This window comes from Herpailurus yagouaroundi, unplaced genomic scaffold (assembly GCF_014898765.1).
Source record: "Herpailurus yagouaroundi ecotype Mexico unplaced genomic scaffold, PumYag 166, whole genome shotgun sequence".
Lineage (NCBI taxonomy): Eukaryota > Metazoa > Chordata > Mammalia > Carnivora > Felidae > Herpailurus > Herpailurus yagouaroundi.
Genome location: NW_024412407.1, coordinates 29787828 through 29814518, shown reverse-complemented (window position 1 = coordinate 29814518; position 26691 = coordinate 29787828). Strand labels below are relative to the sequence as shown.

Sequence of the window (26691 nt, the reverse complement as noted above, 5' to 3'; positions counted from 1 at the left end):
GGGAGTCAGGGTTTGGACCCTCTCCCCAAACCCAGGGTAACTCTTAAAGTGGAGGGGACCCCTATTGACTTCCTTGTTGACACCGGAGCACAACATTCGGTCCTCCGCACCCCACAACGAAAACTAGCTAGCAAGAAATCCTGGGTACAAGGGGCAACTGGTATGAGCCAGTATTCATGGACTACCCGAAGAACAGCAGATTTGGGAACGGGCCGGGTATCCCACTCCTTTATGGTAATACCAGAATGCCCCTACCCGCTGTTAGGACGGGACTTACTGACCAAGATTGGAGCTCAGATAACTTTCAGACAAGGGGGGGCCTCGGGTCACCGATGGCAAGGGCCACCCCATCCAGGTCCTGACCATGAAACTGGAGGATGAATACCTCCTCCACCAGGAGGCGCTCCCGAGAGAGAATAATATAGACAGATGGCTACAAGAATTCCCCTCAGTTTGGGCAGAGACGGGGGGGATGGGACTAGCCACTCATAGGACGCCAGTCCTGGTAGAGCTCAAGCCAGGAGAGAGTCCGGTAAGGATCAAACAATACCCCATGTCTCAGGAGGCCCGGAAGGGGATCCAGCCACACATCCCGAGACTACAAAGCCTAGGGGTACTAGTTCCTTGCCAGTCTACCTGGAACACCCCCTTACTGCCAGTTAAAAAGCCTCACACAAATGACTACCGACCGGTACAAGACCTCCGGGAAGTAAATAACAGGGTCGTGGACATACACCCAACTGTTCCCAACCCATATACTCTCTTGAGCTCCTTGGCGCCCTCCAGGGTCTGGTATACTGTACTAGATTTAAAGGACGCCTTCTTCAGTCTGCCATTGGCACCCCAGAGCCAACCCTTGTTCGCCATTGAGTGGCATGATCCGGAGGAGGGCTACAGTGGGCAACTCACCTGGACACGGCTACCTCAGGGATTCAAAAATTCACCCACCATCTTCGACGAGGCACTACACGAGGACCTGGTATTTACAGACACCTTCTCTGGCTGGGTGGAGGCATACCCAACCAAGCATGAAACGGCTCAGACGGTGGCTAAGAAGCTACTAGAAGACATCTTACCCAGGTATGGTTTTCCTGCCATGGTAGGATCAGACAATGGACCAGCTTTTATCACAGGTAACACAGGCAGTAGCCAAGGCGGTGGGGGCAAACTGGAAATTACATTGTGCTTATAGGCCCCAGAGCTCAGGACAGGTAGAAAGAATGAATAGAACCCTAAAAGAGACCCTTACCAAATTAACCATGGAGACTGGCGGGGACTGGGTGACTCTCCTACCATACGCCCTTTACTGGCTTAGAAACACTCCTTACACTCTGGGTTTTACTCCCTACGAGATCATGTTTGGCAGGCCACCCCCTGTTATTCCCAGCCTTCGAGCTGAACTTATTGCTGAGTTTAAAGATCAAGAACTTTTTCTTTCCTTGAGCGGGCTCCAGAGGGCGCACGAGGACATTTGGCCGCGCCTCCGTGCCATCTACGAGGCTGGCCTGATCCCGACACCTCATCAGTGCAGGCCGGGAGACTGGGTGTACGTCAAGAGGCACCACCGAGAGACTCTCGAGCTGCGCTGGAAGGGACCCTACATCGTGGTGTTGACAACCCCCACCACTCTCAAGGTAGATGGCATCGCGACCTGGGTCCATCACACCCACGCTCAGCCAGCGGACCCCTCCTCAATCCCGAAGGACGTTGTCACGCGATGGGCCATCAGTCGGGACCAACACAACCCGCTCAAGCTCAAGCTACAGCACATTCGACCTACCTAATATTGGTAACTCTGTTAACTCTGCTTGTTATTGCTCATGCTGCCGGGAGTCCCCACGCCCCCCCCAAACATCACCTGGCAGATCATAGACACCAGCTCGGGGACAATACTTAATCAGACCTCCCAGAGCCACCCCAGGGACACTTGCTTCCCAGAACTTTGTGTAAACCTCCAAACTCTGTTCCCCTTGTCACCATAAATGCAGCCAGTCCCATGGTTGGGTCCCTAAGCTACATGACAAGGGGGGAATGAAAGGGCGGGCCTACGCCGGCCAACTCCATCCTGTTCCGTGTCCTTCACCTTGACCACACCTCCTCCCCTTGAGTAAACCCCCCCTCACCTGCCTGACAGGACTCGGACCCTTCCCCAGCCAATCGGCTGAGGCCATAGCCATTACCTCACCAACTGCCCCCAGGCCCCAATAAAACCTTTGTCCTTTTGAAACTCTCTTTCCCTGGTATCTCACCGCAGTGTCAGTGCAGGTAGGGGATTGAGCTCGAGCTAGCTCGAATAAAGGCTCCTTGCTTTTGCATCGGACTCGGCTCCCTAGTGGTCTTTGGGGATCACGAATTCTGGGCATAACAGTCCCTGAGAAATCCTCATCGCTAGAATTAGTAGAGACTTTAAATATTCTCAAAAAGCTAAAGGAAATCACATACAAAGAACTAAAGGAAACCATAAGAATGATACCTCACCAAATAGAGAATATCAATAAAGAGATAATACAAAACAGACAGCTGGGAATGGGCAGAGTTTGGCTTGTTTTTAAAAATTCTTAAGACATTTTTGCCTTTGCCTAAGTTTCTTTCTTAGTCAACCTCCTTGTTCACTAATTCCTGTATTGACAAAGGGGGGAAATTAACATTTGTTGAAGGCCTGTATACAGTACAAGGCACTCGACCCTAAGTACATGATTTAATCTTCACGAAACTCAGTACACTAAGCAATGGTATCTCCATTAAAACAAAACAAAATCTCAAAAAAAGAAATATTTTTTTTAATTTTTTTTCAACGTTTATTTATTTTTGGGACAGAGAGAGACAGAGCATGAACGGGGAAGGGGCAGAGAGAGAGGGAGACACAGAATCGGAAACAGGCTCCAGGCTCTGAGCCATCAGCCCAGAGCCCGACGCAGGACTCGAACTCACGGACTGCGAGATCATGACCTGGCTGAAGTCGGACGCTTAACCGACTGCGCCACCCAGGCGCCCCAAGAAATATTTTTGAACCCAGTAGTCAAACCCAGTCCTGGCTTGAATTCAAAGTCCATGCAATTTCTACCACACCAGCTCTGCCTGAAGACGAAGGGCTAGCTCACAGCTTTACCAGATTTTTTCTAGGAAATAGCACAAGGTAGGGAGGTGGGTAGGGAGCTGGGAGCACTTTGGATCCTGAGGAGGAATAGGAATGATGCAAAAAATCTTAATTTTTTTATGTTTTATTTTTATTTATATTTGAGAGAAAGAAACAGAGCGCAAGTAGGGGAGGAGCAGAGAGAAAAGAGAGACACAGAATCTGAAGCAGGCTCCAGGCTCTGAGCTGTCAGCACAGAGCCCAACAAGAGGCTCAAACTCAAGAACTGCGAGATCATGACCGGAGCTCAAGTCAGACACTCAACCAACTGAGCCACCCAGGTACCCCAATGGGAAAAGTTTTATCCAGGGTTTACCTTCAGGAAATAGTAGCTAAAAGATAATCAGATTTCTGAGGTCATCAAAATTAATATCCATTTAGCATCTTTTACTGATAATTATGCTAAAAAAAATGAAAACACCTGTCTCTCAGTCTCAAGCTATATTATCAGAAACTTCTCCCCTCCACCTTCTCATTATCCTAACCTCCTGTGTCTCTCAGGGACTAGTGGGTAGTGGCATTTAAGAGAACAACAGCAACCATAACTTCAGTAATGTTCTCTGTAGAATATCACATTAGAGATGTTATTTCTTAAAAAGAAACACACATAAAATTTTTACATAATAGGTTTCTATTCACCAAGAAGATTCCCACTGATAATAATTCCTTAGAAAGTTAGAGAATCTAAGAATACATCTTTGCCATTTTACCAGTTTACCAGTTTACTAAGCTCCTACTGAGGTGATTTAAATAAAGAATATTTTTGAGAGGAAAACCTTGTTCATCTATTGGAAACCAGCTGAAACTCAATCTACATACATAGAGCATCAAAATTACTCGGGCAATAGATGGACTGAGAGCATCACTAGCAGTCCAAGCATTTGCTACCACTGGAGCACTGGGGCTGCAGCCCTACAGACCCCAGCCTTCTTCGAGGACCTCATGAGTGCTGGCCCACCATCTTCTGACACACTGAAGACAGGACCTACATCCTGGGGAAGCCCACTGATGTTAGTGTAATTCATCTCCTTTCTGTGAGGCTCTTCTCACTACAGGTTAACTCACCACCAGCCCCACAAGAAGATTTGTCACTCTCTGGACAGAAGTGCTCAAACCCCAAAGCTATGCCTGCTGCCCAAGGATGCTGCCTGGTGGCATGTAGGGCCTGATGCCCATCCACTCATCAGAACACACGAGTGCAGAAGATCACCCAGCGAAAAATTATGATTGATCTTTTTAGATTTTCGGTTACAAATGAGAACAGAGACAATCATTTGACATATGAGAAAAATAATAATAGAGAAGCTCCAGGGGAGTAATCAGAGTAACTTCTCTCATTGAAGAAAGGTAATGAAAACAAGGACAAGAGTGACAATAGCTACTATGTATATGGTGTTCATGTTTCAGGCACTGTTTCAAATTCTTTATACACATTTGTTAATTTAATCCTTGTAACAATGATTATTGTCTTGAGTCCCCTGATGTGAAAACTAAAAAACAACAAAAAAAAGTTGAGTCATTTGTCCAAGGTCCCACAGCTAATAGGGAATAGAGGCTAGAAACCCAGGAAATCAAGTGCCAGAGGTTATAGCCAGTGATTGCCCTTATACTTATAGCCTTATAGCTATTATCCTTATAGTCATTTTTGCTCATCCTTATTATCTGTCAGGCACAGTAGTAAATATTTTAGATATATTATTTCATTTAATCTTTAAAACAAATCTGCTTAGTTGGAATTATTATCCTCAATTTCTAAAAATCTAACTCATAATAGGGGGCAGAATGGGCAAAACAGGGGAAGGGAGTTAAAAGGCACAAACTTCTAGCTATGAAATAAATAAGAGAATATTGCTAATTCAGTGTTCTTTTCACATTAGCACTGAACAATTTTAAATATGCTCTTCCATAATGCCTCAGATCACCTATGTTTATATTGTCTATCACCTGTTCTTTTAAATGAGCTCTTTTACCTGATCAAATCAGTTAAGAAACTTTCACTTGGGAAAATCACTTAAAACCACAGATTTTTATCTATCTATCATCTATATATCTATATATAATATATATAAGTTATAAATATGTAAAGTATATATAATATGTAATATATATTATATATATATTTTAATAAGGATCAAACTAAATAATGCATGTAAAAACACTTTGTAAATTGCTAAGTGCTATCCAAATAAGATATTATCTTATTGGGTTGGATCCACAATGTAGTGAAAAGGACTAGGAAGAAAGAGGCACATATCAGAAAAATGACAGGTGATCATGTCCTTTTTGTGAAATATGGGATGGTGTGTGAGTGAGCATAATGGAGAAAGCCTGGAACTGAGAAGAGCAGAAGTGAGGCCAGCACTCCAGAGCTATACCCACCCACAGGGTAGCCCCATGTGGTTACTTCAATTTAAATTAAGTAAAACAAAACCACAAATTCAGTTCCTTAGTGACACTAACCACATCACCAGTGTCAAATAATCACATGCAGCTGGTGGCTCCCCTATTCGCCGGAGGGACACCACAGACAATACTATGGGATGGCACACAGCTCTAGAGAATAGATGAGAAAAGGATTGATTTTTTTCAAAATATAAAAAAGTGTAAAAGATATTATTTGATACCATGGTTTATCATGATTTATAGCTTTATAGTTTTTAGGGAATTAACGTATATTACTTCAGAAAATTCTCTTGTAATACTGTCTTTTAATAAGAAAATACAGCTGTCACCTTGTTCTAACTTAATTCTCAGCACCTCTGTTAGGTACTGTCTCTCCTGCAACAATCCTGTTCTAACCCCCAGGCTCAATCTTCATTGCTCTTGGAGCCAAAAAGTGTCTCGAATTACATTAGGCTTTTGACTGATTGTTTCTTTGCTTTTACTTATTATGTTATGTGCTAGCTCCCTCATTTCTCACTAGATCATTCAATAATGTTATCTCTGATCACATAAGTTTTAATATAGACGTTGGAATCAAAGTCAAATACCTTGAAAAAGAGAGAATATAAATTTTGAATGAACCAACTATATATAAAAATAAATTTGTGCCATTTAATATACATTTAACATGCTGGAGGCTGTTTTCTATTCCTACAACACAGAGCCTGCTTGGAATCCTGTCTCTCCCTCTCTCTGCCTTTCCCCCCCACACATGTGTGCGCGCTCTCTCTCGCTCTCTCTCTCTCTCTCAAAATAAAGTTTAAAAAAATAAAAACTAAAATCTCAGTGTTCAAACAATTCCACATCAATTTTATCAGAATCTCTGAAAATGTTTTTTAATGTTCTAATTGACTTCTGTGTTCTAATTCACTTTCAGATAAGGCTGAAAACCACTGTTCTAGACAAGGAACAAAAATAATTATTTGGGTATTTTAAAGAGATTTAAAAACTCAAAAACAAATCCATCCTTTCTTTTGGTTTAAATATCTATAATTTACTAACTTCAGAATAAAACATGTAATATATATGTATAAGCGTGTGTGTGCATATGTATGTGTGTTTGTGTGGCGCATGTGTATATCTGTGTGTGCATAAATTAGTTTTAATCAACCTCCCAAAGTGATCAGTTAACACTTTTAAAACTCTAATCAGGGATCTACACTCCAAAGATGATACTTTACAGGTTTAATATCTCTGCCTATCTCTACACAATAGAGTATGCCAATTAGCATAAGGGATATTAGAAATAGTTTTCATTGGTTAAATGATTGGTGTTCATATATGTGGGTTGGCCATAAATATTGTACAAGCAACTCCATGCAAGTTTCTGTCAAGCCCAGCACCCCACAGAGTCTAGAAGAGTGTTCCATGCTTAGCACTCCACTCAGTCCTTTGTCCCCCAATTTAGGGAAGTTTAAATCACCTGATCTGATTAGAAGATTGACTAATCTTACACTTAGAATGCATTTCGTCACAGCTGAATCAGGTCAACATTTTTGTCTACCATTGATGCAGATTACTGGTTGAGAATGCCCAAAAGAGAATTGAGATATACTATTTTCTTAGAGTTTGTATTTTTTCAACTTTTTAAATATCTAACTGCAGTTCACTAAACCTCATGTGTTTCAAGTGCACAATGTGAGCAGTTTTGATATATATATGCCTTTATTAAACCATCACCACAATCAAGATAACATTTTCATCTCTACCAAAATTTCTTTGTAACTCCTTTTAATCCAACCTTACTTCCATCTCAATCCCCCTGCTCTGATTTGCTTTCTGGCACTATAGTTTATACATTCTGTAATTGTAAATAAATGTAACTACACAGTATGACTTATTCTGCCTATATTCTTTTATTCATTATAATGACTTTGAGATTCATTGACATTTATGCATATTTCAATAGTTTAGTTTTTTTATGGTGTTAAATAGTATCCTATTGTATGTATATAACACACTTTATCTGTCCATTCACCTGTTAATGGGCATTTGGGTAATTTCAAGTTTGTAGCTATTATAAATAAAGCTGCTATCAACAGTCGCATATTGTGTGGACATATGCTTTCATGTCCCTTGGGTAAATATCAAGGAGTCATGTGTATGTTTGTAGACCTTGAGGAATATCTGAGTCATATGTAAGTATATGTTTCACTTTATTTTTATTTCATTTTATTTTATTTTGAGAGAGAGAGAACACAAGCAGGGGAGAGGGGCAGAGAGAGAATCCACACTCATCGCAGAGCCTGACACAGAGTTCTATTCCACGACCCTGGAGTCATGACCTAAGCTGAAATCAGGAGCCTAACACAACCAGCTGAGCCACTCAGGTGCCCCTATGTTTCACTTTATAAGAAACTGCCAGGGGCACCTGGGTGGCTCAGTGGGTTAAGCCTCCAACTTCGGCTCTGGTCATGATCTTGCAGTTTGTGACTTCAAGCCCTGCATCGGGCTCTGTGGTGACAGCTTAGAGCCTGGAGCCAGCTTCAGATTCTGTGTCTACCTCTCTCTCTGTCCCTCCTGCACTCATTCTTTCCTCCCTCTCTCTCAAAAATAAACAAACATTTTAAAAATTAAAAAAAAAAAAAAAGAAACTGCCAAACCATTTCCAAAGTGTACTATTTTACATTTCCAAGAGCAATGTATAAAAATTCTGGTTTCCACATCCTTTCCAACATTTATATGGCTCCTTTTGTTTTAGCCTTTCTATTGGTAACTAATTGTACTTTCTTCATTTCCCTAATGAATAGTGAGGCTGAGCATCCTTTTATATGTTTATTGGGCATTGATATATTTTTCTTTGGGAAGTTCATGTTCAAAAATTTTGCTCATTTTTACTGGGGTGTCTTATTATTGACTTGTGAATATTCCTTATATAGTGCATATACAAGTCTTTTTATAGATATGTTAAAAATATTTTCAGGGGAGGAGCCAAGATGGCAGAACAGCATGGAAGTTTTTTGTGTGTCTCATGTCCATGAAATACAGCCAGACAAACACTAAACCATTCTGCACATCTAGTAAACTGATTGGAGCATTAACAATCTGCACAACCTGAACCACAGAATTGAGAAGATACACAGTGCAGAGCTGAACTTGGAGAGCGAGAAGGCGTGGGAAGGGAGGTGCTTTTGTGTGCAGAGAGGGGATAGAGACGTTGGGGAGAATACCCCTCCCCGAAAACAGCTAGAGAGAAAGCGGAAAATTGGAAACTGCGGGGACTAAACTAAAAAGGGAGAAAGGATAAAGGAGAGGGTTTAAATTCCATTAAGACTGTAAAAAAGGGGAGTGCAAAGTCTGCAACTCCGCAGCTCTATACCTGGTGGTGCTCTGGTGGGAAGGGCGAGTCTCCAGGAGCAGAGTGGAGTCAGGGAGGTTCTTGAGCCACATGGGGAAAAGTGGTTCCACTGCTGGAAGGACATTTGGTATGGACTGTTGAAGCCACCTGGTCCCTGCAGACCCCAGAGAACAGCCACATTCCCTGGTGCTGGAACAAGGTCATTGAGGGTGAAGCCTGGTGCCAAATGTGTGTGGTGATTTTCCATAATCCCTGAAAAGCTGCTGCTAACACTGTCTTGCAAACTTTTTCTGGGGCGGCTGGCACCTGGCCGCGGTCTCGGGGCACTGGCAACAGCAGGGTCCAGCAAGCGTTCCTGGGTGCAGCTGACATTCGTCCATTGCTCATTCGGCCATTGCTCGGTGAGACCCTCCCGCAGACGGCCAGAACGGGTCAAAGCCGCAGTCCTTTGGAAGTAAGGGACCGGGGAAAAGCCACATCTGAGACAAAACTCAGGAGAGAGGTACTGCCTGGGGCTTGGCCACGGAGTGTGGAAAAGCAAGGAGTGGACGAGAGCTGAAAATGGAGGATGGGTGCGTGATTGCTGATTCGGGAGAACAGTCTGGGTGGCTGGGGGACGCCATTTTTCACCGCTCCCGCGCATGCGCATCGACAAGCACCCCAACAATCCACCCCAGTAGGCTAGCGGTGCCATCTAGTGGAGAATGGAGCAATAACAGAGCCCTGCACAACTGGGCCAACCTCGCTCTTCAAGAACACAAGTCTGACCTCTGCTTAGTTCATTGACAATAAAGTGCTTCATAGTCTGATTTCTAGGGGAAAACGAAGTAATTTCAGTCCTATTTCAATCTGTTAGCAGGTCCATCTATTCAATTCTCTTTTTTTTTCTCTTTTTCACTTCTTTTTCTTGAATACAGAAAGAGAAAAAAATTATTTTTATTTTCTATTTTGATTAAAAATATTTTTAATTTTTTTACGATATTTTTGATTTTTGTGTAAATTTTTTCAAATTCTATTTTACTTCTATAATTTTATGTTAGTCTACTTCAGTGTATTCACTTTTCCAAATTTTCAAACGATTTCCTTTTTTTTCTCTTTTTTGTTTTTCTTTTTCTTGAATGCAGAAAGAAAAAATTTCATTTTTACTTTCAATTTCCATCAGAAATATTTTTCTTTATTTTTTTACTGTATGTTTTGCTTTTATGTAAATTTTTCAAATTCTATTTTACTTCCATTATTTTATTTTAGTCTACTACAGTGTATTCACTTTTTCAAATTTTCAAACGATTTCCTTTTTTTCTTTTTTCATTTTTTTGTTTCTTTTCTTTTTCTTAAATACAGAGAGAGAAAAAATTCATTTTTATGTTTAATTCTTATTAAAAATATTTTTATTTAATTTTTTCTACTATATCCTTTACTTTTGTGTAAATTTTTTCATATTCTATTTTACTCCCATCATCTCATTTGCGTCTACTTCGGTGTATTCATTTCTTCAAATTCTCAAACGATTTCCTTTTTTTCCCCCCTGTTTTCTCTAATCTGTCAAACCACTTTCAACATGTAGACCAAAACACACCTAGGATCTAGCATCATTTATTCCATTTGTGTGTGTATGAGTGTTTAATTTTAATATTTTTTTAATTTTAGTTTTTTTATTTTAATTTTTCTACCTCATTAATTCCTTTTCTCCCTTAAAAATGACAAAACAAAGGAATTTCACCCCAAAAGAAAGAGCACGAAGAAATGACAGCCAGGGATAGAACGAACACAGATACAAGCAAGATGTCTGAACCAGAATTTAGAATCACGATAATAAGAACACGAGCTGGAGTCGAAAATAGATTAGACTCCCTTTCTGCAGAGATAAAAGAAGTAAAAAATACTCAGAATGAAAAAAAAAATGCTATAACTGAGCTGCAATCATGGGTGGATGCTGCGGCAGCAAGGATGGATGAGGAAGAAAGAGAATCAGTGATATAGAAGACAAACTTATAGAGAATAATGAAGCAGAAAAAAGAGGAAGATTAAGACAAAAGAGCACGATTTAGGAATTAGAGAAATCACTGACTCATTAAAAAGGAAAAACATCAGAATCATAGGGGTCCCAGAAGAGGAAGAGAGAGAAATAGGGGTAGAAGGGTTATGTGAGCAAATCATAGCAGAAAACTTTCCTAACCTGGGGAAAGACACAGACATCAAAATCCAGGAAGCACAGAGGACCCCCATTTAGATTCAACAAAAACCGGCCATCAACAAGGCATATCATAGTCAAATTCACAAAATACTTAGGCAAGGAGAGAATCATGAAAGCAGCAAGGGAAAAAAAAAGCCTCTAACCTACAAGAGAAGACAGATCAGGTTTGCAGCAGACCTGGCACAGAAACTTGGCAGGCCAGAAAGGAGTGGCAGGATATAGTCAGTGTGCTGAATCAGAAAAATACGCAGCCAAGAGTTCTTTATCCAGCAAGGCTACCATTCAAAATAGGAGAGGTTAAAAGCTTCCCAGACAAACAAAAATTAAAGGAGTTTGTGGCCACTAAACCAGTCCCACAAGAAATTTTAAGGGGGACTCTCTGAGGGGAGAAAAGACAAAAAAATAAAAATAAAATAAAAAAGACCAAAAGCAACAAAGACTATAAAGGACCAGAGAACACCATCAGAAACTCCAATTCTACAAGCATCATAATGGCAATAAATTCATATCTTTCAGTATTCAGTCTAAACATCAATGGACCCAATGCTCCAATCAAAAGACATAGGGTAACAGAATGGATAAGAAAACAAGATCCATCTATATGCTGTTTACAAGAGACCCACTTTAGACCTAAACACACCTTCAGATTGAAAATAAGGAGATAGAGAACCATCTATCATGCTAATGGTCAACAAAAGAAAGCTGGAGTAGCCATACTTGTATCAGACAATCTAGACTTTAATATAAAGACTGTATCAAGAGATGCAGAAGGGCATTATATCATAATCAAGGAGTCTATCCACCAAGAAGACCTAACAATTGTAAACATTTATGCGTCAAATGTTAGAGCACCCAAATATATAAATCAATTGATCACAAACATAAGGAATCTCATTGATAGTAATACCATAATAGTAGGAGACTTCAACACCTCACTTACAGCAAAGAAAAGATCATCTAATCAAAAAATCAATAAGGAAACAATGGCTTTGAATGACACACTGGACCAGATGGACTTAACAGATATATTCAGAACATTTCATCCTAAAGCAGCAGAATATACATTCTTCTTCAGTGCACATGGAACATTCTCCAGAATAGATCATATACTGTCCATTATATGCCAACAAAAAGATTGAGATCATACCGTGTGTATTTTCAGACCACAACGCTACGAAACTCAAAATCAACCACAAGAAAAAATTTGGAAAGGTAACAAATACTTGGAGACTAAAGAACATCCTACTAAAGAAAGAATGGGCTAACTAAGAAGTTAAAGAAGAAATTTAAGAGTTCATGGAAGCCAATGAAAATGAGAACACCACAATCCAAAATTTCTGGAACACTGCAAAGGCGGTCATAAGAGCAAGATATATATATATACACACATACATACATACATACATACATACATACATATAGCAATCCAGGCCTTCCTAAAGAAGGAAGAAAGATCTCAGATACACAACCTAATCTTACACCTTAAAGGGCTGGAAAAAGAACAGCAAATAAAACCCCAAAACAGCAGCAGACAGGAAACAATAAAGATTAGACCAGAAATTAATGCTATCAAAACCAAAAAAAAAAAAAAACCCTGTAGAACGGATCAATGAAACCAGAGCTGGTTCTTTGAAAGAATTAACAAAATTGATAAACCACTAGCCAGTTTATTAAAAAGAAAAAGGAAAAGGGGAGCCTGGGTGGTTCAGTCGGTTAAGCATCCGACTTCAGCTCAGGTCATGACCTCACGGTCTGTGAGTTCGAGCCCCATATTGGGCTCTGTGCTGACACCTCAGAACCTGGAGCCTGCTTCAGATTCTGTGTCTCCTCTCTCTACTCCTACCCCTGATCATGCTTTGTCTCAAAAGTAAATTAAAAAACATTTAAAAAAATTTTTTAAAAAGAAAAAGGACCCAAACAAATAAAATCAAGAATGAAAGAGGAGAGTACACAGCCAACACAGCAGAAAAAAAAAAAAAAAACAAAAAACAAAAAAACTAAGATATTATGAGCAATTATATGCCAATAAAATGGGAAATCTAGAAGAAATGGACAAATTCCTAGAAACATACACTAACAAAACAGAAACAGGAAGAAACAGAAAATTTGAACAGACCCATAACCAGTAAAGAAATTGAATTAGTAATCAAAAATCTCCCAAAAAACAAGAGTCCAGGGCCAAATGGCTTTCCAGGGGAATTCTACCAAACATTTAAGGAAGAGTTAACACCTATTCTCTTGAAGGTGTTCCAAAAAAATAGAAATGGAAAGAAAACTTCCAAACTCTTTCTATGAAGCTAGCATGAATCCAGCATTACCCTGATTCCAAAACCAGACAGAGACCCCACTAAAAAGGAGAACTATAGACCAATTTCCCTGATGAACATGGATGCAAAAATCCTGAACAAGATATTAGCCAACTAGATCCAACAATACATTAAAAAAATTATTCACCATGACCAAGTGGGATTTATACCTGGGGTGCAGGGCTGGTTCAATATCCGCAAAACAATCAATGTGATTCATCACATCAATAAAAGAAAGGACAAGAATCATATGATCCTCTCAATAGATGCAGAGAAAGCATTTGACAAAATACAGCATCCTTTCTTGATAAAAACCCACAGGAAAGTAGGGATAGAAGGAGCATACCTTGAGATCATAAAAGCCATATATGAATGACCCAATGCTAATATCATCCTCAATAGGGAAAAACTGAGAGCTTTCCCCCTAAGGTCAGGAACAAGGCAGGGATGTCCACTCTCACCACTGTTATTCAACATAGTATTGGAAGTCTTAGCCTCTGCAATCAGACAACACAAAGAAATAAAAGGTATCCAAACTGGCCAGAAGGAGATGAAACTTTCACTCTTCACAGATGACATGATACTCTATATGGAAAACCCAAAAGATGCCACCAAAAAACTGCTAGAACTGATTCATGAATTCAGCAAAGTTGCAGGATATAAAATCAACGCACAGAAATCGGTTGCATTCCTATTCACCAACAATGAAGCAACAGAAAGAGAAACAAGGAATCGATCCCATTTACAGTTGCACCAAAACCCATAAAATACCTAGGAATAAATCTAACCAAAGAGGTGAAAAATCTATACACTGAAAACTATAGAAACCTTATGAAAGAAATTGAAGAAGATACAAAAAAATGGAAAAAGATTCCATGCTCTGGGATAGGAAGAACAAATATTTCCAAAATGTAGATACTACCCAAAGCAGTCTACATATTCAATGCAATCCCTATCAAAATAACACCAGCATTCTTCACAGAGCTAGAACAAATAATCCTAAAATTTGTATGGAACCAGAATACCAAAAGACCTGAATAGCCAAAGCAATCTTGAAAAAGAGAACCAAAGCAGGAGGCATCACAATCCCAGACTTTAAGCCATACTACAAAGCTGTAATCGTCAAGACAGCATGGTACTGGCACAAGAACAGACACTCAGATCAATGGAACAGAATAGAGAACCCAGAAATGGACCCAGAAACGTATGCCAACTAATCTTTGACAAAGCAGGAAAGAATACCCAATGGAAACAGGCAAAAGACATGAATAGACACTTCTCCAAAGAAGACATCCAGATGGACAACTGACACATGAAAAAATGCTCAACTTCACTCATCATCAGGGAAATACAAATCAAAATCACAATGAGATATCTCCTCACCCATCAGAATGGCTAACATTAACAACTCAGGCAACAACAGATGTTGGTGAGGATGTGGAGAAAGAGGATCTCTTTTGTATTGTTGGTGGGAATGCAAGCTGGTACAGCCACTCTGGAAAAAAGTATGGAGGTTCCTCAAAATACCAAAAATAGAACTACCCTATGACCCAGCAATTGCACTACTAGGCATTTATCCAAGGGATATAGGTGTGCTGTGTTGAAGGGACGCATGCACCCCAATGTTTATAGCAGCACCATCAACAGTAGCCAAAGTATGGAAAGAGTCCAAATGTCCATCGATGGATGAATGGATAAAGAAGAGGTGGTACATATATACAATGGAGTATTACTCGGCAATCAAAAAGAATGAAATCTTGCCATTTGGAACTATATGGATGGAACTAGAGGGTATTATACTAAGCGAAATTAGCCAGAGAAAGACAAATATATGACTTCACTCATATGAGGACTTTAAGAAACAAACAGATGAACATAAGGGAAGGGAAACAAAAATAATATAAAAACAGGGAGGGGGACAAAACAGAAGAGACTCATAAATATGGAACACAAACTGAGGGTTACTGGAGGTGTTGTGGGAGGGTGGATAGGCTAAATGTGTAAGGGGCACTAAGGAATCTACTCTTGAAATCATTGTTGTACTATATGCTAACTTGGATGTAAATTAAAAGAAAATAAAAATAAAATTAAAACAAATATTTTGTCCCATTCTGTAAATTGCCTTTTCATTTTTGAATTTCAAAAAGCAAAAGTTCTTTTCAAGTGAAGTCCAGCTTACCATCTCTTTTATATGTCATGCTTTTTTTTTTTTTAATTTTTTTTTCAACGTTTATTTATTTTTGGGACAGAGAGAGACAGAGCATGAACGGGGGAGGGGCAGAGAGAGAGGGAGACACAGAATCGGAAACAGGCTCCAGGCTCTGAGCCATCAGCCCAGAGCCCGACGCGGGGCTCGAACTCGCGGACCGCGAGATCGTGACCTGGCTGAAGTCGGACGCTTAACCGACTGCGCCACCCAGGCGCCCCTTATATGTCATGCTTTAATGTTCCAACAGACCCTTGCCTACCCCAAAATTACAAGAATATTCTGTCTGCTTTCTTCTAAAAGGTTAATAGTTTTTGTTTTAATTTCATAGTTTGACATTTAGATCTATAACCCATTTTGAGTTAATTTGTGTATATTGTATGATGTAATCAATGCATTATTTTTTTTTCACAGACTGCCCTGGACCAGTAACCTAGATTCTGGCACTTACTGTAGACCCTGGACAAGTTTAATGTTTTGGGGTTGTTTTGTTAACAGTAAAATATAGGATTGCTGACAGGATTTAGGTTAATTTATGTTTAATATCAGCATATATTAGGTACTGCTGATGCTACAGATATGTCTGTTAGAAAAGTAACTGTCCTGGGAGAAGAACAGGAAAGAGGACTGGAAGTGTGAAAGTTAAACTGTTTACACATGGGCAGTAGAAAGAGGGCATGTGATGCTGAAAACATGTAAGTTGTTAAGGCATTTAACATCAACTCTCCCCCAACTACAACCAGGTGTTGGGCTGGTGTGTAACTATATAAGACACATAGATTCCAATCTATCATAAATTCAAACACCACTTTAATCCATCCCTTTGATGTTTGAAATGGAGATTTCTAATAGCTGGTAAAAATGTATGCTCTAGTTATACAGAGACCTCAAATTCATGGTCTAAGAATCAAAAATGCATCATAAGAATCTTTTGTTGGTGCAAATATTTCTAGGGGGTTATTACTTTGAAATAAATGCAATTTAACAAACGTTTATATAGCACCAAGACTATGGAATCTTAATTACTTCTGCAAAATTAAATTCATGTATTGTCCCAATAAAATGTTCATTGTTCAAGTCCATAAAGCCTTCACTGAAAGTGATTCCATTCTCTGTATACCAATCCACAACATGAGCTTCTTACCACTGGGGCTCCCAAATAGTCCTTGAAATTTGCACAAAGGTTTTAACTGCAACCTTTGGAGGTACTATCTTGGGTGCATCGTCTGTATCCCTCAGAAGCACAATGTACTACCCAAAATTACAATAAAGACCTCTTTTTTATGGCTCCAGGGAGCTTCTCCACATTTCTTTAAGAGATAGAGCAACTTCACTCCTCAGCAACCAGCATCATTGGCCTCCAGTGGCCACCATCTCTCAAACAAAAGTCAGAGTAAGTCTAAATGGGGAGATTGTGCTCTTTCTGTTTTCTATCTGAGGCCCTAAACAACCACAAGCATTAAAAAAAGAGAAAATGTCACAATCAACAACATAACAAAACTTTCCTGTCTCACTGATCACTGTATGGCAGTACATGTTACAGAAGGAGAAGCCAAGTTTATGTCTATGCCCTCCAGCCAAAGATCACCAGGAACACATACAGTTGGGTTTATGCTTGTCGTAATGAAAGAGATGCACAAATGGGGAACCATGGAGCAACTCAGTGATAGGATATTGAAGAGCACTTAATATTGGATTTAGGCTTGTGTCAGATGGTTTGTGGGGGGCTTCAAGGAAGTAGGGCTCTCCTCTGCATTGGATGTTGTCAAGAATTGGGGGCAATTCTGTGATTGGAATAAATCTCATCCATAAGATAAAAAGAATAAATCAAGGCAAAAGGTATAATTGGTAAAGAATCAACAGCCATTCATGTTAGCCAGGATAGGAAGAAGTTTGGCATTTTTGTTTTTGGACAATATTCACGTGTTTAGTCATGGTTACAAAGTAATCTTGTTTTTTTCTTGACCCATTGTAGTCACAGAGTGTCCTTGTCTGGTGTTGTTCTGTGAAGTCGGTCATGGTCAACAGGACACTATGCCTAACTGTAAGCGTCAGGTAAGCTCCTACCAATGACAGGGCCTACCTGACAGTGCCACAGCAGTTCCTGGCTATCATTTTGTCAGTTGTATGGAAATGTACTCCAAAACACATGACCTAGACTAAAAGATTGTAGACAGCTTCTCTGAGGAACTGACATTTCCCCTAAGAGTTTAAGAGGTAATCTGTTGCCACAGCCCAAGGGCTCATTTAGCCCTTTCATTCTGTTTCCTTCCCCTCACCAACACTATTTTTTCCTGCAAGTGAATTATGCCTAGACAGGATGAGTCAAAGCTGGCTTCTCACATCATTCCCAACTTTCTCTAAAGTAAGAACATTCCGTGGCTCTGGAGTTTCTATGATAGTTTCTATTGTGAGAAAATTAATAATAATAATAATAATAATAATAGTAATAGTAGTAGTAGTAGTAACAAGAACAATAATAATAATATTCCAGTACAATTCAAAAGGAAAGTAAATGATAAATAATGTATACAAAAAATAGAACCAAAGATGTTTAAGGGTATTATAAGATTATTGGACAGGAAATAAAATAATCTAAATGCTTCCTTTCAAAAGTGCCTATCTGATGTAGAGTGGGGATACTGAAAATGAAGGATTTGGTCTCCAAAGTTAGTGAGCTGAATTTAATTAGTACCTGAAGAAAAAGTGAGAAAAAAAAATACATATATCCTTTTTTCTCCCTCATTTCAAATCTTGGTGGTATAAACAAGAAATAGAAGTTTATACTGCTGTAGAATTAGTGAACTCTTGCCTAACTCACCTGATCAGTCTTTAAATCTCATGGAATTCCAGATCTTCAAAAGGCTTTAGGAGTTTAGAAAAGGTTAAAGCCTTGGGCCAATGGGCTGAATATCTCACCTGCTAATGTTCTGAACAATAGGTTTTTTAAACAAGATCTTTTTCTTATCTAGCAAAATAAAAAGCATCCATCTGGGAAGTGGCTGTGCCTCCCTATGGGGAAGAGTGTACCCCACTCTTAAATCTAGAAACTGTATAAGAGAGCATCTTGATGATGATGTACTGGGACAGTTCTTACTACTTATGGTTTCAGTATTTGAATTCCCGGTGGCATTATTATTTTAAATATTTGGTTTTGAGGGTAAGTCATAGTAGTAAAATATGGTAAATGGGTTATTTTTTATTTTTCTAGCCAGCAAGAGATAATGCATTAGTAAACACCTCAAACCATCATTTGTGATTTTAGTTATAAGTTCAGATTTATTTCAACAAATACCTATCAGGGTCCCTAATCAGTCGAAAATTGTGCTAGGTACTTTCGCCTCACTCCATGCAACAATGCAGTAGGGTAAGTATTAATATGCCTGTTTTTTGAAGAAGAGTTCATAAGAAACTGTATTATTCTCCATATATCATTTAGTAAATTAAAATCCTGCTGATGGTGAGAAGCCCAGCCTATGAAATAGCACAGGAATCCCATCTCTGACCAAGAGACAACCTTCAAAGTACATTTAGCACAGATTCAGAAACATTGTGGGTTAATTCAGAGATGCAAGCCTAGAAGCCCACGTAGTAGATCTCTTTTACAGGTATGGAGATTGAATTCCATTTGACTGCAAATCAATTTCATATACACTCATAAAAATGTCTGTGTGATTACAGGGTACCAAATCCAATGCACAGCATCTAAGAACTAGCTCGAGAAGGCAGGGGCTAATTACTGTCTAGGATATAAAAGGGCACAAAGCACCTGGGAATCTAATTCCTTTTCACTACCACTTGCAGTAGTGGGTGTCAAGAAGTTAAAACACTCTTAGATTTCACATTTCTTTTTACTGATAAATATTTGCCAACATATCTTATATAATCAGACATATTTTAAGAGCTTGTAAGTTCTACCAATTTAAAATGATACAAGCAGGTGGCAAGAGCAGCTTCAGCAATAGAGGAACAGGAAAATCTGGCTGACAAGAATGCCACACTGTTGCGAACCTCTGAAGGTTTGGTTCTCCTTTTTCCACCATTCTATTTTGCGCGTTACAGGTGAACTTGCTCAATATTTCTGTTTTTGCAAATAATTATTTTGCTTCATGTTAAAAAAAAAAGATATAGACATTCATTTTGGCTGTTTTATTACGATGTATAGCTAATGATATGTCAGGTGCTATTAATTGCTATCTGACGTACCAAACGTAAATAAACAGTGAGGCAGGCTCAAGACTCTCGCCCATTTTGGAAAACAGAGGAACACGACGGTAACCTGCAAAAGGAATCAGAGCTAATTAGAACAATAAAGATAAATTAGCAGTGTTCCCGATAGAGCTGCTGAGAAAGAACATTACTTTACTAAGCATAGGTAAAAACTATGACAGCATAGTTATATTCATCTTGCGTGTTAATTCCCCACAAACTATAAAATATTTGAAGCTTCTATTTTGACTTCTTACTGCCTAACGCTGAACACACAGCTCACACTTCTTCTCTCTCAAAGTGCAGTGTGCTAAATTAGCCACCACCCTTCTGCTTCAGACTCTGTTTCCAAGGTACAGCTCAGATGGTGTTAGAGAAGTAAACACAAACACGTTGGGACGAGGTAATTGGGGGCAGAGTATAAATCACCCCAGCAAGCTGACTACAACATAAAGGCAGCCCTGAAAAGAGTCAAGAAGGGATTGTCTTGGGTTCCCAGTCTCTCCTTGGGTAGAAGAATGGGTCACTGCTTGTCCCTTCTCTTTGATTCCCATCCTTTATTTCTTTGTGGTAGTCATGACTACTCTTAATTGAAACAAAAGAGCGATGATCCATGTAAAGAAATGCTCATACATACCAAATTGGTCTAATTTGTCTTCCCAGCAATCCCAAACCACAACCCCACCTTCCATGCGAAAACACATTTCTATAATTCCACTGAGAGAAAATGTGTGTCAATTCATAAAATTTCCTTTACATCTGACTCTCATGAATAGAGCTATTTGGTATATCAATGTGTGTCTTTGGTAAATTTAAATTATAATTGGTATCACAATCCTGTTACTTTTAGGAATATTACCTTTGTTCATGCTTAAAACTGGTAAAGTATATTGGCCAAGAAATTCATTTCCAGTTATTAAACCTTGACTTTCAACAACAAAACGCATCAATGCCAATTCTGGCACTTGAATAATAAATGTGAACGTTTCATTCCATCTTGGACTAAAAGCTGAAAGATAAAAGAAGATATAATCAAAGAATCATAGACGTGTTCTTTAGGGAATAATACATAATAGCTGCTCTCTGAAATTTTTCTTTTCAACACTTAGTAATGTTAATAGCTTATGTTTTAGAGCACTTGAATTTTTCACTCATCCAATGAGAAAGGAATAATAATGACAGTAGCAATAATTATTGGGTCTTTAGTATTGCTGGGCAATATAAGAACTTTAAGTAGATAATGTCATTTAATTCTTACCACAAACCCATCAGGGTTATTACAACCCATATTTATGGATGAGAAAACTGAGCCAGAAATATGTTACACAACTTCATCAGGGTTTCACATACATAGTCATTAAGTGGCAGGACAAGAATTCAAACAAATGGAGTCTGATTTCAGAGCAGAAATGTTTCATTAAGCAACATGAATGCTATGTTTGGGCATTTCAGTAACAAATACATTAAATAACATAATTTTTCTATAGCAGTTCCTATTATGGGAAGAACCCCATAGACAGTTGTTGGCCTAAGAGCTAAGTGCTCCAAAGCCAGCCTTTGATCCTTCTTTTGACTAAGTGCTCACTTTAAAGTCCCAAGTTGATGAGTAAGTTAGATCTCTAGCAAAATAAATCATCCCAAACAACAATTTCTTGCCAAATAAGAAATCCATCACAATATGACCCAAATCATCCAATTCTTAAGTGTAATTTAATGGAATCAAATTCACATCCGGGGGCCCTGGGTGGCTCAGTCAGCTAAGCGTCTGACTTCAGCCCAGGTCATGATCCCACGCTTTGTGGGCTCAAGCCCTGCAACAGGCTCTGTGCCGACAGCTTGGAGCTCAGAGCCTGGAGGCTGCTTCAGATTCTGTGTCTCCCTCTGTCTCTGCCCCTCCCCTGTTTGCACTCTGTCTCCCAAAAATAAATAAAAATTAAAAAAGAAATTCACATCCAGATAAAATATAAAATCTACTTAATAAAGACTCAAAGGTTCAGGGTGAAATAATATGTATTGTTTTCATGTACAAAGGTAATGCTATGCCTGCTATGTCAATAGGTTTTGCTCTTTAGGTCACCCTTCCAGAAGCATTAAAGAATTTGTGACTAATTTGTCACAAATTGTAAAGAATTTGTTTTCTGTGGTACATCTGTGGTCAACAAGCACACATTTACCTGAGAGTGATCCAGAATACTATGCCCATGAAAATATTAAACCAATTGACTCACACGGGTGTAATGAATGTATTACCTTGCCTTAAGAAAGGAAATAATTCTGGGACAACTGGGTGGCTCAGTCAGTTAAGTGTTCAACTCTTGATTTCGACTCAGGTCATAATCTCATGGTTCATGAGTTCGAGTCCCACATCGGCTTCTCCACTATCAGCACAGAGTCTGCTTCAGATCCTCTGTCCCCCATTCTCTCTGCCCCTCCCCCACTCACGCTCTCTAACTCAAAATAAATAAGTTAATTTAAAAAAAAGAAAAGAGAAATCTCCATAGAGTACAGGAGCAGGTCTAAGAGTCAGTTCTTTATAGACACTGCAAAATGTCTGCACAAAATTCTTATACTGACTTATCTTCCTCCTCCAACCCTAATTCACTCTAAACAGTCTCCCTTTCTCTGTCCTACATATATCATATATATTCTATGAGAAGGTCTTTTTATTTGTGAAAGAGAAAGAAAGAAAGAAAGAAAGAAAGAAAGAAAGAAAGAAAGAGAAAGAAAGAGAGAGAGAGGAAGGAAGGAAGGAAGGAAGGAAGGAAGGAAGGAAGGAAGGAAAGAAGAAAAGGAAGGAGGAAAGAAGGGAAGTAAATCAGGATACCAAATTTGATAGTTACAGTTTTCTCTGGCATGACCAAAACCGAAGAATTGCTTCCACACCTTACCCAAATATGATCTTTTTCCTTCCACTCTCATGTCTCTTATTACACCACAATTACTCCAGCAGCTAAGCCACCTTAGTATCCCCCTTTGTCCAGCTTTCTAGACTTTTACTCCTGCTAGTCTTCCTCACATAAGTCCTCCATTGCTTTTCTGATGCCTGTGCCTTCTTTGGCCTGAATTCCCCATCCTCTAGCCATGAAGTCATATCCTGACTCTATTTTGTATTCCTCTTTTCCCCCACATACACGTCTTCCTACCTAATCTGTAGAAATAATCTCCTTAAAGCTCAACTATATTAGTGTTATATCCCTGCTTAAGAGTTTTAATTCTATTCATTTTCTACATACAACACAGAAAAGAAAGTACCTAACACCTCATCATGGCTCTCATGATTTTCCATGACCATTCCCAACCTAACTTTTATATTTTATCTCACACTAATCACTCTTAAGTACCCTGTACTTCACCCATTTTAAACTTCAGTACTTTAACCTAGCGTGTTTGAAGTTAGTCTTCTCCAGGTTTTAGCACGCATATTATTCCTTTTGCCTGTAATGCTTTCATCCACAATCTCTGGGAAAAAAATCCTATTCATTCTCCAAAACCATCTCCAAATGTGCCCCTTTCACTACAATTCTCTGTACTTTCCTTAATACACTAATGACTTGGGGCACCTGGGGGCTCAGTCGGTCAAGCGTTTGACTCAGGTCGTAATGTCACAGTTCATGAGTTCGAACTCTGTGTCTGGCTGACAGTGCAGATCCTGCTTGGAATTCATTCTCTCTCTCTCTCTCTCTCTCTCTCTCTCTCTGCTCTCTCTCTCTCTCTCCCTCTTCCCCTCCCCTGCATGCTCTCGTTCTATCTCAAATAAAGAAATAAACTTGAAAAAAAACACTAATGACTCTCGTGATAGTTTTATTGTATCTCATGTCCCATACTGAACTGAAAACTATCTAAAATAGAGTTAGTTGGGACATACATAAATAATAATATCTTTAATAAGTGTAGATCTTAAGTTTTTTGACACTTAGCATCAGACTTCTAATAAAACAGGCTCAGTAATGTTAGATACACCAAATTTAATTTCACAGGAATATTTCCATAAAACCCAGGACATAATCTAAATTCTAATGGGAGCTAGAAACACATTATAAGGGGTGTGCTGTATAAATAAATGTTCTGTGTATCTTGCCATGAAGATTCAAGTATGGGGATGAAGAGAACAAGAGGTAGGTTACTATAAGCTTCCTGACATAAGCAGCTACCATTTCTTGACAAATCCATTGTAATGTGCCTTCAGCTCTGAGGAACGACAAATAAGACGGCAGGTCATCACCAATATCCCTTCCCATCGACGACCTATGATGAAGTAACCAAAACTCCCCACATCTTTTTTCCATGCCCTTTGCATGAGGGGCCACACTGGAAGAGTATTTGGGGTGTCAGTGCAGGGGGCAGATGGTGTATATTACTGGAGATTACCCACCCAAGAAAAAAAAGAGTGTTAAAATTGCACCTGTTGTTCTGTCAGTGCCATTTAATCTGGTATGTACTTTCAGACTCTGAAATGAAGCCCACTATACTTTGGGAATACCCACTCAAAGAAAATTACAGACTCAAGAATCAGTTCCAAGGTCTCCTCCAAGGTGATCCTGACTAAAGGTCAATCCCAGGAATCTACACTGTAATGTCCTTAATGGTTTCAAACTCAACCAAGAAGTGACAACATCAGTACTGTATTACATAAAATATCACAGGATTGTGGAACTGAAAATCTTACCCAAGTCACTTCCATTTCTACATTTCCCTTCTGGCAAAAATGACTGAATTATGAATCCAAATATTGTATGAGTGGGTTTCTATGGCATCTTGAGCCAGAGCCAGAAGCCACAGACCTTTGATCTAAAATAATTCAAACAGCGAAGTAAAAATGGGTAACATGCTGTATCAGAACAACTGTACATTCTTTATTTTACACAAAGGCTAGAAGCTAAGCAGCTTTGCAGCCATCAAAATGCCTCTTGAATTCAGCAATATGGTACATAAAAAGGAGGTCAAAGTGTAAAAAAGCAGTAATTTCGGGTGCCTGGGTGGCTCAGTCGGTTAAGCATCCGACTCTTGATTTCAGCTGAGGTCATGATCTCATTTTTTTGTGGGTTCAAGCCCCACATCGGGCTCTGCACTGATAGCATGGAGTTTGCCTGGGATTCTCCCTCTCTCTCTTTGTTCCTACCCTGCTCACACTCTCTCTCAAAATAAATAAATAAACTTTAAAAAAAAAGAAGCAATTTTCAGACCAGATAAATTTTTGTATCTGTAATCTGAAAATAAATCTGAACAATACATTGAATCATTATCAGATTGTTTTTGCTGTATATAACACTTTGGTCACCTTAAACCTAATGCAAAGCCCTTGTCTTATGAATAATAAATATGTATCAAAACTCTATCAATAGACAAATTATAAGCTTTCCAGCAAGAAATCTAGTAGAAGTTCAATAAAATATGTTAGGAGCTCACCATTTCTTTTAATGACACGAGTCTGCTGTTTCGTTTGATCATTTGGAACACCAAAAAGTTCTAGAATCACTAATGCGTCAGCTTTGTTAGATGATGAATGGTTACTGGGAGGTAACTGGATACCACTGATGAGCTGCACAAAAGTATTTGAACACAGAAATTTAGCAGGATATCAAACTGTACGGTCATGTAATTTGAAAATAAAACATGTATTTCAGAAAAGATTATAGACTCTCAGTTCCCACAAAAAAATTAAGAGTGGAATATAGTGTATATTTTAAACTTTAACCCTTTTATTCTCAAGCGTCAATAGGTAAATACTAGGAATATGTCTACATTATTCTAATTTCACTATATAATTATAGTAGAATTCACACTGAGTTTTGTAGTTCAACGTATATTTTTATTTTTAAAGTATCTGTTTTGGGGGTGCCTGGGTGGCTCAGTCAGTTAAGCGTCTGACTCTTGATTTTGGCTCAGGTCATGATCTCAGGGTCATGAGTTTAAGCCCTATATCGGGCTCCCTGCTGTCAGCACAGAGTCTGCTTCAGATCCTCTCTCCCCTCTCTCTCTCCCCCTCTCCTACTTGAGCTCTTTCTCTCTCTCAAAAAAATCAATAGATGTTAAAAAATAAAATAAAATAAATCAAATAAAGTATTTTATGGCTGTTAAAAGCCATTGCTTAAAAGTATTGTTATAATCACAGTCTACTGTAAATCAGGCCGAAGTACTCTGATAACATGAACCATTTTGAAATTCATATTGTCTGTCTACATCCAAAAATTAGAAACAATATTAATACTACTTCTGAAATGTAAGAAAAAACACTGCATAATTTCCTATGATAGCATTCTTGATAGTATAATTTATATGTTTGGATAATTTATCACAAAATCTTATATTATCTCTTGTTGTCAATATTATCATAACTAACCTGAGTCTGACAAAATCAATGATTTCATATGTATATTAAGAACTGGGTATCAGAACACTTAAACTAATCATAGTTTTATTTAACCTTTTATTAGTCAAACTAACTGTTGAAGCTAAGTTTTGTCTTACTTTAAGGAGCAAAGTCCAAACAAAAGACAATTATTCAAGTGTATTCATTTGTAAAATGTACTAACATAAAAATTGAGGCAAAATTTTAATTTCTGAAGATTATAATAAACAGGAACAAATAAATAAGTTTCAATAAGAATGAAAGAAGGAAGGAAAGAAGGAAGAGAAAAAAAAGAAACAGAAAAAGTGCCAATGTGTAATTTTTCCTCTCCTACATCCACACATTTAAACATTAGCTGGAAACCAGGGTGACTGTGCAAATGTTTAACAACTAGTATGGAATGGGCATTGATCGACCAGCATAAATTAGACACCAGGTTAGCAAGACAGAACATTGGCCATAAATAACTAGCACACTGACACGAGAGCCTACCAGCTGAATATCCCCTCTGCAGGTAATAGACCCTTGCCGATATGGAAAAGTTCGGCTTT

General features: G+C 38.8%; 1 protein-coding gene across 8 annotated transcripts in view; it reads right to left on the bottom strand.

The window, feature by feature from the left end:
* Nucleotides 1–19716: 19716 nt before the first annotated feature.
* Nucleotides 19717–26691, bottom strand: part of PLCZ1 (phospholipase C zeta 1) — a 45814-nt gene continuing 38839 nt past the window's right edge. For all 8 annotated transcript variants that reach the window (XM_040488774.1, XM_040488776.1, XM_040488775.1 and 5 more), the window contains 3 exons: nt 25198–25330; nt 20651–20800; nt 19717–19861 (listed from right to left, as the gene is read on the bottom strand). In XM_040488774.1, the coding sequence (XP_040344708.1) occupies nt 19776–19861; nt 20651–20800; nt 25198–25330 (369 nt within the window). In that variant the 3' untranslated portion in view covers nt 19717–19775. The remainder of the gene's footprint in view (nt 19862–20650; nt 20801–25197; nt 25331–26691) is intronic.